General features: G+C 34.7%; 1 protein-coding gene across 4 annotated transcripts in view; it reads right to left on the bottom strand.

The window, feature by feature from the left end:
• Positions 1-920: 920 nt before the first annotated feature.
• The window catches only part of GABRA2 (gamma-aminobutyric acid type A receptor subunit alpha2), a 129,837-nt gene continuing 115,506 nt past the window's right edge, over positions 921-15,251 (bottom strand). For 2 of the 4 annotated variants that reach the window (XM_001496096.7, XM_014738841.3), the window contains 2 exons: positions 14,542-14,744; positions 921-3,096 (listed from right to left, as the gene is read on the bottom strand). In XM_001496096.7, coding sequence (XP_001496146.1) covers positions 2,800-3,096; positions 14,542-14,744 — 500 coding nt within the window. In that variant the 3' untranslated portion in view covers positions 921-2,799. Of the gene's footprint in view, positions 3,097-8,747; positions 8,928-14,541; positions 14,745-15,251 lie in introns of all 4 variants that reach the window. The other 2 variants (XM_070262501.1, XM_023638147.2) reach the window with 2 other exon arrangements.

Below are 15,251 nucleotides of genomic sequence, written 5' to 3'. Positions count from 1 at the left end.
AGCAGTAGCTATACAACAATGAGATTATATCTTTATATATGTACATGTATTTATCTACATTCTGTACATACCATAACTATGTCCATGTACAACTGCATAAACTTGCCATAACATTATGGGCAAAAGAGACCACTGTTAGTCTACTAAAAATGTGTTTCCTGAAAAATTAATTTTATTAATAAATCTGTGTCACTTTTATTTTTCGTTTTTTAAATGGTTTATGGAAGAAAGAATAATTATAAAGACTATGGTTTTATAATTTAAAATCCTTTTCCATGCAGCATACCTCCTCTCCAGCAAGACCAAAAGTCCCTCTGATTTATCTAAAGTAAAAGATTAAGAAGTGTCTAAAACATACACCAGAGTGAGAGAAATAACAGAAAATCTTCGTCCACATTATCAGAAAATACGAACTGTCAGGATGTCATTAGGCTCACATAAGATTTTAACAAGTGAAAATATAAATAAGAGTAACAAAAACGATCACTTTTCTGGTCAATCTACCATAACTTTTAATAAAACTGGTGCCATCAATGTAAGTGCGGCCCTTGCCAAAGGCATAGGTGAGTCTTTCCTGTTGTCTTACAGAAACTGTTATTTACAGCTATTTTTACATATCTACATATTTATAAATTTATAGTTTATAGTCAGACATTAAGAGGGCAATGCAGAACTTATAAGAACAAAATTTCAAAGTGTCTGATAACATATACCACACAAAGCATTTGTATTGCTCACCATCAGGCATCGTGTACCTTCTTAGACTTGCACACTTTCCTGAACTACACAGAAGAGCTACGCTATATTTAAATATGTAAGAAAATAGGATATCTTCCACTTCAATGTCTGAATAAAGTGCACATTTTAAAACTATGTAGATGACAAAGAAGGTGTTCTTGGAAGGGAATTAAAGAAATACATTTATTGGCTTACGTAACAATTTTATTTTATTAAGGATGATGGATTACCTTGTGGGAGGAAATTTTTAATGTCAAGGCTGTCTTCACAGCAAATTCTGTTAATAAGATGCATTTGTGACCTTGGAATTAATACAATCATGCAGAGCACATAATAGAGTCACACTAAAACAAAGAAAATGAAAAAATAAAATTTAAACGAGGCAAAGAAATAGCAATTTTTGTTGTGATTTTGCTTATTTCCATAAGATACTCTTTTTATTGATTTTATGAACATACCTATTTATGCACTATACTGAAATACTGTACAAAACTGCAAGAAATGCCACTATTTGACTACTTATATTTCTACAAAAACACCATCATAAAGGTGTATCTATTAGTAAAAGTCAACTAATAACTGCTAATGTATATGTGAGTCAAAAGAATTTTAAGTTTGCCAAAAACGCTGAATCTAGGCATAAGACACAATTGTTAACTTTTATTAACATATTTCAGGGGCATAAACCGAAACATAAAGAGTATTTTTTAAAGATTAAAAGAAAATTAATTTTTCCCATTAGTAATTATATAAAATTGAAAATTGTGGTTTCCAATTTAGCTACATGTTGGTATGTGTGTGTTCTAATTTAGCTAATTATATGTGTGTGTGTGTTTACGTTTGTGCATGTGAACTAATCCACAATCCATTGGTGATGCTTCAAAGCTTCAGTTTAAAAATGTTCAACTCTTACCAAAACCTCTTCTAGTATACAAAGCTGTTGTAAATTTGAGTCAGCGAAATTTAAAGTTGCAATTTACAAAAGCAGATTTACATTAATTCTTATCTGAGAGAGCTGCTTTCCAGACAGAAAAATGTGCCAATTAATGGCCCTTTCCTTTGTAATTAGTGGCTTCTGAGTCCTGATGAAAAGAAGCCTTAAGGCAGAATTTGCAGTAAACAGGAAAGAAGAGAATCATATAAGTGCTTATCCATATTCTGTGACACCTATGAATTCTCATCAGTGGGAGTTTTTGGCACAATTTTCTAGTCCAATATGAATGTTGCTCCACAGCAGCCAAACTGGATACTTTTCCAGGCTCCAGCACCAAGAAAATTTAGCTGAGCAATTTCAATACAACACATACCTGGAAAGAATAAGATCCATTATTGTCTTTTTTTTTTTAATTTAAGGTAGTTTTCAATGATTAAAATAATTGGTAGGATTTCAATTATTACGTTCAAATAAATTGATGCTAAAAATGTAATGGCCACAACATTCTGATAGTTATTAAATTCTAGGCATAATTAACATCCTGTCAGGGGTGACTCGAATTATTTGAGCTAGTCATGCTGTAATATGTACATGGCTATAGATACTATACAGAGTAATTAAAAGCTGATTTCAAATCTCTAGTTTTTCTTCTGAGGTGTGCTAAGCTTCCAATTACACTAGCAGGGGTTCTGAGCACTCAGGAAGGGAACTGATGGTCCAGATACTAGGTTCTGTTACTTAGGAGAATTCATGTTGGAATGACAATGTTATTTTACAATTACAGTTAGGCCACAGTAGAAAATACTCTTATGTAAGACCTAAATCAAAAGGCTCCATAAAGTGTGGTATAGGAAATAAATCAGGTCATCTGAATTCCACTTTAAACCAGTTCCTAGGGTAAATCTTCAAAAAAGGCAATGGTTCTTTGGGCATGGGGTGCTTTCTTGCTTGTAGTTCCAAGAGTTAGCAAATGCCTGTCTCCATTAGAGGTCGACTGGTAAGCTACATCGCTATATACATACTGTACATGTTGGTTCACAAATTAGCAGTTATTAGTCAGACTGTACATAGCAAAACAAATCAAGTTTAATGTTGCTATACATCCAAAAGATAACCTGTGTCTAGATTCAAGGACTGACCCCTAATACAGGTTCTCTGTTTAAATACGTAGCCCAGTAAACTAAGTTAAATGTACCAAACAAAACTGGGAAAACTATTCTAGACATTCTGTCAATTTTGCTAACACTGTTGAAGGTTTTCTTGGCTTCCGCTGGCTTGTTTTCTGGCTTCTTGTTGGGTTCTGGCGTGGTTGCACTCTTGGAGATGGTGGAGAGAACTGGGTCCTTGGAAAGATTCGGGGCATAGTTGGCAACAGCCACCGCATACGCATTGTTCTGTATCATGACAGAAGTTTTTTCTTTTTTCTATTGAAAAATACAAGAATTAACAGAATGTGGGGTGAAACCGCTACTTAATATTTTCTGAACTCCAGCTCAAATTCTGAAGAAAAGTATCTTGATAAACATTATTATCCATTAGAAAGAAAGAATTTAAGGAAATAAATAAAACCACGAGGTTGAGGAAACCCCCAAGGTAAAAATCGATGGTACCATTTTCCTAGAGGATCATTTATTTGTTGTTTACATGGGAAACAATAAAAAATACAACTTTAATAAATGACGCAACAGTTTTGACTCTTACAAGTCACTCAAATATTTTTTGAATGAATGAGTGGATGAATAAATGAAATGTAGAAATATTTTAACAAGAGGAATGATCAACTACAATGAATAATCTCATCTTCTGAATGAAGAAATTTAACTTCTTTAATTTGATAACAGGATTTCCGCTTTCATGTCAAAATCATACAGCAATGCTTTACTCAGATGGTGGGAAATAGTAACCATATACAGAGGGCAGTATAATAAATACTAACAACATAGAAAGAAGATGAAATACAAACTTTTGGATTTTTGCCTAGCTCATCCACAACCTGGTTCTCTGTATATTCCCCAGTTCCGTTCTCACCCACTCTAGTCTGGATCACAATCATCTCCTGCCTGGACCAAGCAATATTCCTTTGTGCTCTCCCAGTTTGGCTTGACTTCATCTAATTGTTAGTCACACTATAGCCAAAGGGAATTTTTAAGACATAAATGGGATCATGTTACTTCTCTGCTTAAATCTCTTAAATACTCTCTCATGGAACTTAGAATAAAATCAGTACTTCTTACCGTGGCTTCTTTTTTTTGTTCGTTATATACCAGTCCCACTCAAATAACTTCAGTTTTCAGGATACTTCCTTGTTTGGTGCCTTTGGCCATGCTACTTCCTCAGCCTGGAATGCCTTCCCTCCACCCTCTCAGATTTTGGTCTTGGTTCAAATGTCATTTCCTCAGAAAGGCCTTTCCTAACCACTTATCTATCATAATCCTTGCTTCCCATATATGCTCTTTCATAGCACGCAGTTTACTTTCATCATGGCATGTTTCAAAATGTGTAAAGTCTTTCTTTTGTTGTGTGATTATTTGATTGACATCTTCCTCTCTCTTTAGAATCTAAGTTTAATAAAGGCTGGTGCTACTTCTGTCTTGTTCACCACTACAACCTTAGCACTTAGCATGATGCCTTCCATGAGGTAGTCACATAATATGTAGCTGAATTAATGAAACCTGAAAGTATAAGTAGTATTTACCTGCATTTCAATGCTAATAGAAACATATTTTTGGTTATCTAAATGCAAACAAAATGAGCTGGCAATGAATTATACAAAATAGTGAACAGCATAAATCAACAGATTTAGAGGACCAATTGGTTTAGAACAGAATTCTGAGTATCAGTTAATTTGAAGCAAGAATTCTCAAAATGTTCAAGTAAAATAAGATATGAAAGCGATTTCCTGTCCTTCACCTGCATTGGGTTTCTCCCTCTCGTCTTTCCCTTGCTGATGAGGCAGTCTTCCAGCCTTGGCTGGAGTATAAAAGGAAAAGGGGTGAGGGACTACCATTTGTAACTTTACAAAAGCTATAAAACAGGTTTCCTTCAGTAACGACATGTGTAGTAACCATGTTACAAATGGAAGGTAATCTCCAAGTGTATAAATGGTAAGGAGATGATGGCTAACACCTTCCGAGCGCTAAGATGTATCACATTGAGTGTTAAGCCTGAGGGTGTCAGTTGTGAAAAACTTCACTACTGGAAGTAAGTTCTATTGTTAAGCCTATGGTACAAATTCAGAAATGAAGGCTAAAGAGGTTTCATGACATGACCAGGTCTCCTGTCTACTGAGTGGCTAAAAAAGTAGATAAACTCAGATGTGGGTGACTTCTGAATCTCTTTAAACACCATGCTATGTGACTTCTCTGAGAAACTTGTTTGAAACCCGGGAATACTTTTTCTTAAAATATTCCAATTGAAGCTTATATCACTAGGTCAATATTTTCAAAGGACTCTTTAGCCCAAAAAGTATGTAACGTAAAGTGTTTGTATTGTTATTATTTCAATTATACTGAAACATCATTTAAAATGATTTCAAATTGCACTTATAGAGAATTTGGACCTTGGAAATGTTTCTTAACCTCTCCTTGCTTCAGCTTCCAGTTTGAAAAAAGGGAGCTAATTATACCAAAGCCATATTGAACTTTTGTGAGAATCAAATGAACGAATGTATACTCATAGTCTCTTAGTAGAAAGTAGTGATGATTATTACAAGCGAGACAATGATTACCGGTGTACAAGAAGTATAGACAATATACTTTATATCTTTGGAAGAAGACATAAACATCGTGTGGAGGAGCTCAAGAAAGGTTTCATAGAGAGGGACATTTAAGTTGGGTCAGCAGTTATGGTGTAAGGACTAGACATTTAGACAAAGAAATATAAAATGTAAATGTCTTTTGTGGCAAGAGGGGTCTACAGATAGACACTCTGTATTAACTCTTACCAACACCCTTCCTGCCTCCCACTTGAATACCTTTCACTTGTACATAAACACACAGGTGTTTGTTAAACTCTAGAGTTTGTTAAATCACAACAGATACTCTGACCAATCCAAATGGACATCAGCTGTAAATAGTCAGAAGGGCTGTACCAGTATGCACTAGCCAAATAGCAGCCCTCCTATTTGAATGTTTGTGTTTTTTGTTTCATCCCAACACTGTGGACACTATAATATGCAGTGTTAAAATCATTCCAACATATGCTTGTAACTTTCATTGACTAAGCTACAAAGGGCAAAATTTCATCGTTTTTTTCTTCATTGTTCAAAGTATGGCTTCAATATCTGGCTATTAGTATAACTTCAGAGGTTGGCTCAGTACTTGCCAAGATGATGGTTTTGGTTTTAAGATGCTCCCTTGGAACTTGGAAATGACTATTTTCAGAATGAGTAGCAAGCAAAAATACAATAGCAAGGAGTACTATCTTCAGTCAAAACCCAGTGGTTGGCACCTATAATTTCTTACCAATTCATTGAATGAAAAAGAGCTCACCCCCATGGTACTAAATCTTCTCAAATCTACCCCATAACCCAGTAAAGACTTTCTGGCTCAAAATCTTACAAAGTTTTCTTTTAAAGGATAAAATAATTCCCCTCAGTTCATTTGAAAACAGTTATCACACATCTAGAGTAAAGCAAATTATTCCTATCTACTTAAAATTAAAATCATGTATATAGAGAAAAATTCTGCTGACTTACTTACAATTCTAAAATCTACAAAAGCAGAGTCTATAGATTAGTCCATATAATATTTTATTACTGCTCTTTGTAAGACATAGATCTGCTAGTGATAGTACCAAAGAATATCCGTACTCTAGGCCATTTTGAGAAGATATTACCCTTGCCCTGTTCAATATTATCTTCTATTAAAAAGAACCAAGTTGATAGACATTATGTTATAAATTCTTCTTCGAATATCATGCAAGCCTCTGATCAAGACAGAACATCAGCAGGCTGGATACCTGGGCCACATGATTTGACCCCTCCAGACTAATTTTACATAATTTAGTGTAACTCTTGGCTTACCCTCAGACCTTCAGACTCTTGAAGAGAAATAGTCCAAGAAAGTCTATTTTGAATTAACTGTACAAACTGCCATGAGATAATTTTTTTAATGCCCATGACCCTATGTTGTTTTTTTTTCTTTTGAGAACTAGGCAAGCTCTCATACTTCTTACTATCTAGTTTCTCACAGTTTAATTTTATCATTCTGTGTTTCTACTTTAAGGCTCTTAGGTAGGCTGCTTCATATCTTTTGAAGAACAAGGCCAGGTATGATTGAAAATACAAGTAAAGAAAACAATGTTAAATGTGAAGAGTGAAATCAAGTGGAAGAAGAATGGGGGAAATGAAGGCAAACTAGCACTATTTTCTATTAATTTTAAGTGACTCTTACGACTTTTGCTACCTCTTCATGTGTGACTGATATAATATCTCTCACCAGAATTCCTACCATGTTTCACTAGTTTTCTCCACCTACATATCCCACAGGTAATTAAAATACAAAATATTCAGAAATGAACTCGTCACTTTCACTCCCGACCTAAACCTGTTCACCCTCTTGTATTCCCTACCTGTGAATGATACCAGAATTGAGTCAGAAACTAGTAATCAAATCACATTGGTCCCTTAGACAGACCTCTTTTACACTGACTCAGCCCAAAATCACATCTATTGAGGCATCACTTCCTACTACAGCAAGTACCCCTTCCATGTGTTTCCACAGCACCATGGTGCTTGTCTCTATAATGGCACATAAACTTTTCTTCACTTCTTTTTTCCTCCACTTGATTGTAAGCTCCTTGAAAGCATAGAGTGTACACTGCAGAGCTTCTAGCACAGTTCCTGGCACAGAGCAAGCTCAAAAAGATGTTTGCTTCATGATAAGTGAATGACATGTACCAGAATGATTACTATGATAATATATATATATATATAAATTCTTATATAAACATATAAAGTATTTTATAGAATATAATTAAGTATTTATTACATTAATAGAAACAGATTCCAATAGTGTGGCCTACAATTCTGTTATGTAATTATCCTGAAAGTCCTCAATTTCACCATCTATAGATGTCAGACTGGGAAATATTAAAATAAGCTCAACTAAAAAACAATGCTTGTGGAACTTCCACCTCTTTGTGGAAATTGTTTTACTTATGACTAAGACTCATATAAGTGGGGAGGGGAAAAATATGGCTATATACAAAATCAGTAAATGATGTATTTTTATAAATTATCTGGGGAAAAAAGAGTAAATTATGCTGCTATAGGATTTGTTGATGTTGTTATTGAAGTAGAATGAAAAGGAAATATAACCCACATTAATTAAGCATTCTATTTTTTTTTTTGCTGAGGAAGATTCGCCCTGAGTTAGCATCTATTGCCAATCTTCCTCTTTTTGTATGTGAGTTGCTGCGACAGCATAGCCACTGACAGACAAGTGGTGTAGGCCCACACCCAGGAATTGAACCCAGGCCACTGAAGGAGAGCACACCAAACTTAACCACTAGGCCACCAGGGCTGGCCCCAAAACTTCTATTTTTAAGTGATGTTTTATAAGATTCAGAATATTCTGAGGTTATTACTTTATTAGAGTATCTGAATATATACTTAAAAATTTCAAGTCTGTAAAATTTGATCACAGAAATCAAAATGTCTTACTCTGCAGTGGCAAACCAATCTTGGCTTCCTAAGGGTATTTGATAAAATAGTGTGTTAATAACATGAGGAAATGCTCTAGATAAAATATAGATACCTATCAGTCAAAGTGACCTGGCATATAAATAAAAATAACGATCACATGGTTTTGGAGGTGGAAAGGATCTCAGAGATTGTCCATCAGAATAAAGAAATGGAGCTCTCATAAATATAACACTAAATATAACAGACTTTGGAGAAAACCTCCAGTCTCCAAAGTGGCAAATCTATGCTCTTTCTGTATACCATGTTGCTTTTTTACAGTCACTGTGGCTTCCAGAAAGCTTATTACCTGTAAAACAACAACATGCTCCCTGGTCAGATAACGCTATTAACTGCGGGCTAACCATCCTAACTGAAGAAAGGGATACTTACAGATGATTGTTTGAAGCTTATACAGTCCATCCACTTCTCTAAGTACTCTAAAGTCTTTTCTTGGATTAAATTGGGCCATGAGAAAGCTATACACTTGAACCATATTAGCTTAGCTCCTTGAAGAAGTGCCTTCACTGAGTTGTATGTTAATGTAATGCCTTCAGCTTTTATTGAAGGGGACTACAAGAAACATCAATATGAAATTCATTACTGCGTTTATTGGGAAAATTTTGACATTACTTGTAACAGTATCCAGCTTTCTCTAATATAAAATCCATACGATATTGTCTTAAAGAAGACAATTCAGTGTAGGAAAATATTTTCTCTGAGGAAATTTATGCTTCCATTTTTTGATTAAAGAAAAATAGCTCCCCCCCACCCCCACCCTAAGGTTTATTCTGAGCTTAGCCAAGAAGCTCAGAATTTGAAGTTCAACTTCTCTAGCTACGGACTACAGTTAATGTTCTGGCTCCAATGGTGGGCATACTTGCAATGTATTTTCCTTTATTCATATTTCCGACTTCTGTTTATATTTTATTTTATAATAACTTAAGTACATGCATTCTTTTGGTAAACTGCCTGAAATGCTTTTGGAACAAGGCAGGATGTTAACATAATGCAAATAAATGAATAAAAACACTTGAAATGTGATGTTTTCTATGAATTGCATGGAGTGAATCACAAAAAAATGGCACAGTTCATGTTATTTTGGATATTCTATTACTATGTCTCTGTTTTAAGTAATTTAATATCTAGTTTCCTTCCAAAGTATAGGTTTTCTTGGCCGAGGTAGAACCACTGACTCAGATTTAGAAATGGAAACAATCTCAAGAGATTGAGTTTATTTATTTTTTAAATTTAATTCAAATAAACTATATGCTAAATGCTATGTTAGGTAATGGCAGAGAAAATGGCTAATACAACAAAACCATTATCCTCTTAGAATATGTAATCTACTGTTTGAAACAGAATTATTTACAATAAAAGTAAAATTTAACGAGGTTACATGAAAGGAATTTGTGCCAGGTACTGCACAAGCATAATGGGGGTTGGCAATTAGATTCATATGGAAAGTTTCGAGATTAAATAAAATCAGATGTATCTTCAGAAGTAAGTAGGAGTCCATCAGTTAGGGAAGGAAGAAGAAGGCATTTTAGCAAGAGGGATCAGCACATCTAATGTCATAGAGATGTGTAGAGGCATGCATATTTGGAGAGGTCTGTAATGGCTGGAGGAAGAATAAAAGCATGGATCTTTGTCCAATCTTGGATACATCACTAATTAGATGTGTGATCCTGAGCAGGTAACTTTATTTGACTAATCCTAGATTTCCTCATTTCCAACATGGATATATTCCCAGGCACAAAGTAGGAAGTGTAAAATAAATAACAAAAAATATCCTTATTATTCGTCATGTAAACATATATATGAGAAAGCTATATACTTGGACCATACTAGCCAAGTTGCTTGAAGAACTGCCTTCAACAATTCATTGAAGAGCTGAAAAGTTAAATGGTCACATTTCTGTTTTAGAAAGATAACTGGCACTAATGTAGAGGATGGATTAGAGGGAGACGTGATCAGAGATAAGGAGGAATAAAGAGATTAAAAACAATGAGAAGTAAGGAGGGCATAGTGTATGAAATATAAGTGGGAGAATGGACACCGTTTGATGACTGGTTAGATGTTAAAGGGTACTTCCACGTTGTTGATATGTGAGGTTAGGTTTTGCCATGGACTGAGGTATAGATGAAAAAATAGGCATGGGCAAGGGAAAGATATAAAGTCTATTTAGAATGTTTTGTTTCTGTTTCTTTTTTCATCTTTTTCTAAAGATCTGTAAAGATTGAGATGTTATATTCATGCATAAACGCCTAAGAACGGGTTGGATATATGATCCTGGAAGTTAAAAGAAAGGTATGGGGATACAGGTATAGATAATAACTGCAGAAGGAAAGATAAAGGTGTGGGTTGTAGACTTGATTTGCTTCTACTTCATTAATTTGCACCATATTTATTGAATAACTAATATACACAAGGCCCTGTGCAAAGGGCCAGGGGTAAACGATTTATTAAGATAACCATGGTCAGTGTTAGGATGATCAGTGAAGGAGCTGAGACATGAATATGCAATTACAAACTGTGATACAGGGTCTAATGCAAAAGAGCAGGGAACTATACAAACTTACGAAGGGATCTAATCACTTGAAGGAGGAGCAAGGAATTTCTGGAGGATTGATATTCATGCTGAGGATGAGGAGGGATTATCTATTTGGGGACAGTAAACGAGTGGACAGTGTGCTTACTGCTGCAGACATTCTTACAAATATTGTTCACAAAACCCTTAAAGTGAGAACACATAGTGAATAGTAAAAACAAAAACAACATAAAATAAAGCCAAATGACTGTCTTTGGAGATAAACAAGAGCAGATGCTAGGGAGACTGCATCCACTGTGAACTCAGGCAGTGAATCTCAAAAAATAGAATGAATAGTGGCAGCTGCCAGGATTTGAGGGAAGGAAGTCGATATGCTAAGGCCTGTTTTAAAGAGAGAAAAAGAGTTGCTGACGTGGGCCTGAAATGGGTTCTGGAGTATAACAATATGCACTTGGTTCAACAGGGATCCCTTGAGAAAAATGGAAAATTATTATCTGATTTGAAAATATGGACATTATTGGTGCCCTTCAGTTACAGGACAATTAAATGGAAAGGAAATCAGATTACAGTGGGTTGAGAATTAAATTGAAAGTGAGAATACAAACATTGTAAGCAATGCTTTCAAAAAGCTTGACTGGAGAAAAAGAGGGTAGAATCTGAGGGTGGGGGAATGGATGACATAGGATCTGGAGAGAGTTTTGTTTTTGCCTTCATGGTAAATTAAGCATCTTCATAATCTGAAAGGAAGGAGACAGTTGAAAAGGAGAAGATGGCTTTGAAGAAATCAGAAAATAATAACTGATGGTTCAAGGTTGAAAAAGGAACAAGAAGAAAGGAGATCAAGAGGTGGAATGAAAGAATTAGTCTTTGGCAAGTGGAAAAACACTGAGTATGAGGGAGGTTTCCCGAGAAATTGGGGGTTTGCATAAATAGACAGTTTTGTATATGCAAGGGCATAAAAATTTGATGCAGCACTACGTTTTCAGAATGATAAGGTTATGTTGTCTAATTTCACACCTGAGGCTAAAAGTAGTATAAAATGTTGTCCAAGATCACAGTAGGCTTTGTCTTCTAGTAGAGGACTCAAATGTAGCTTGAATATAAATTGAGTGGATTTATTTATTTATTTGCAAAAACTAACTTTAAAGATCATCAGAGCACAATCTACATGTAAACTATATGTAAAATACATACATATTTGTTTTTTGCAAACATATAGTATTGATATGTACCTCTAAGTGGGTATTCTCATGAGGCAAATTAATAATGGTCAGTTTACAAATTTTTAGAACTTTTCATATGTTCTTTAGATTGACAGATAATTTAACTGCATTTACTCAGGTTTACTAACTTCAAAAGCAGAAGACTTCTGCCAGTTTGGTTAAACTGAAAGGACACCAATGTGGCCTGTAGACAAAAACTCTGTATTTCAAGAAAATTACATTCTCCACTTAAAAACTGAATCTCAGGAAAACTAAAGCAGAGGTAGATAGCACTGAAATATTTGTCAGGCAGATGCACTTGTTTTGGGCACTCTACCTGATTTCCTTTCAGTTCTAAGAACCTGGATATTTCCAATGTAGGTTTAGAAAAAACCTCCCAAAATTCATTTGAATCATGAAATTGGGTTGAGTATCCAGTGATAAATTCATCACTGTTAAGTTTTAAAAGCCTTTCATGACAGCAAAGAAATCTTCTTACTGGTATTACATTGCCAGATTTAATATCAGAAATTCATTTATTCAACAGAAATTTCTGAAGTGCCTACTAAGCCCCTGGCACTGTGCTTGGGACTCTAGCTCTGGAAAAGTGCATAAGAACAAGCAACATGCCTGGTGTAATGTTCCCTTCAACTTAACCACTGAACTTGAACCACTTAGAACTGAAATCATATAAACTTTGTTAGTTGTTTTCCTGCAATTTCGGCTGGAATGTCAATGATTTCAACCTAGATTCATCTTCACTACATGTGAGTTGATAGGTGGGTAGCCTTAAATCTAGTATTCATCAATAGTAGCTTATTGCTTTTAGAATGCATTAGCAAGAATGTGGTTTTTGCGCCCATAGGTACTTTTATTTTCCAAGTTCAGGGATTGAGAAGGCATATTATTTGATATGCCAAATCAAAACATCAATTTGACTGGCACCCTCATAGCACTAAAAAACAAAATATCAATAAATCTCCATATGGGGCATTTATACCACAAACCACTATTTGTCTTTTGTGACATATTTACAAAAAAACTATCTAGCATTTTATCTTCAAAAAAATGTTAGTATGAAAGTGCATGTGTAACTAATATAACTAAAAAGAAGTAATTGCATACATAGTAATGAAAAAGCAGTACACTATTTGGGGAATGAAAACATAAATCAACAATAAAATGTAATGGAAATGCTGAAATAGCCTAAGTTAAGCATAGAAAATTAATCAGATTCCCTTTCCTATTTACTCATTGGCTGTTAGTATGCAAAACATAGCTTATAAAATGAAATAAACCAGCACTCTTATTAAAAGTTCTATGTTTACAAAATTAGGGAAAAAGAGCAAACTTTTAAACTATAACATCAACTGCTTGCATGCTTAAACTGCAATATGGTCAAAAAATGAGAAAGAAACATTGATACTGAAATAACTGAAAAGAAATAAAATGAGCAAGTATGTTATTCCAAATTTAACAGAAGAAGTATTTAGGTAGATATTTTGTTAAGAAGAGCCCGTCTAAGTAGAACTTTTTACTATTATCAAGAATACTTCATATCTCGTGATCTACAGTATTCAAAACATCCTCTTAAGGCAGATGAATAATAATCTAAAGAATAAGAAAGGGAACAGTTATTATATCAGTGCATAGAACTCCCACTAGCTTTAGTACTTGAATCCTAAAAATGGACACCAATAAATCCCAAAGAAGTTAATCTTAAAAACAAATAACTTTTCTCCTATAGACTACATGAGCAACCAGAAATTTCTAGGCATTCTAGCACCTACCTACTTATTCCATACAACATGGGAGAGAGAACAATGCTGCCCGGGCTTTTATATCCAGGCAACAGAGATGGCGGTAGGTGAGGAGTAACTCAAGCCACTAATAGCGCCTGAAATTCTCTAACAGATATAATTATACAATTATAATTCCTATAATTATGTAAGGTAAAGTTAATGCCCACTTTTTTTCCAAATCTCTCTTACAAAGCAGTGTGGTGTTTAAGAGTATGAACTTAATGATGAGACAGATCTGGGTTCAAGTATACTTACTGACTAGTTGTGTGAGCTTGGGCAAATAAGTAACTTCACTAAGCCTCAGCTTCTTCATAAGAAAAAGGTGAGAATTAAAAAGAGACCCTAGTTATCAAGTCGTAAAGATTACATGAGAGAGCATATGTAAAAATCTTAGCACAGTGCCTGACACACAGTCAGAGCTAACAGATACTAGGAAGTAACAGAAGTAATACTACCAGAAGCACTCCTAAAGGATTTCAGGCAAGAGCATACTTTAAAAGAAAACTCTATGATCCCTATGCATATAATTTATGTTTGAACGTTCTTAATGTCAATTTTTGGGAACTTATCTGTTACAAGCTAATCTCTTAGGAGATTCTCTTAATCATGGTGAGAAGGAAGTTCTCACTTACCTTGTCATTTACTACACTCTTCCCATCCCAAGCCCATCCTCTTTTGGTGAAGTAATTAACGGTTGCAAATTCAATTAGGGCAGAGAACACAAATGCATAACAAACAGCAATAAACCAGTCCATGGCAGTTGCATAAGCCACTTTGGGGAGAGAATTCCGAGCACTGATGCTTAGAGTTGTCATTGTTAGAACGGTTGTTACTCCTGCAGAAGAAAAGATAGGGACCAAAACCATCAACAGACACTAGCAGGATAGCATTGGAAATATTCTTTTTCTTAAAGCTACTTTCAGTGCCACTCCTATCCACTAAAAAAAAAAAAAAAATACTGGCAGAACAGTGCAAAGTTAATTGTCATAAGTGGTTATTATAATTTGTGAAGTACTGACTCAAATGCTTTCAGTTTTCATTTTTGTTTGTATGAATCCTTTTTTTCTCTTCTTAAGTACTGGTGAGGTTAAAAAGACTGGTGGAGACTGAAGTAGAATTTCCTGAGGAAAGTAACTACTTTAAATTAACCTGTTGCCCATTAATATTAATTTTTTAAAAAATCCTACACAAAGCCTCACATTAATTTGTTCATCATTTATTTGAATCACACTAAGCAATGGATCAAACATCCACACCAATGATCACAATGGAATTATGATTAAGAAGTTCTTCATTCTAAGTATGGCTGCCTAAGTAGGGAATTAATTCTGGATTGCCTGGC

The sequence above is a fragment of the Equus caballus genome, chromosome 3 (assembly GCF_041296265.1).
Source record: "Equus caballus isolate H_3958 breed thoroughbred chromosome 3, TB-T2T, whole genome shotgun sequence".
Classification (NCBI taxonomy): Eukaryota; Metazoa; Chordata; class Mammalia; order Perissodactyla; family Equidae; genus Equus; species Equus caballus.
Note: the sequence above shows the minus strand (reverse complement) of the source record. Positions and strands in the feature narration are given on the sequence as shown.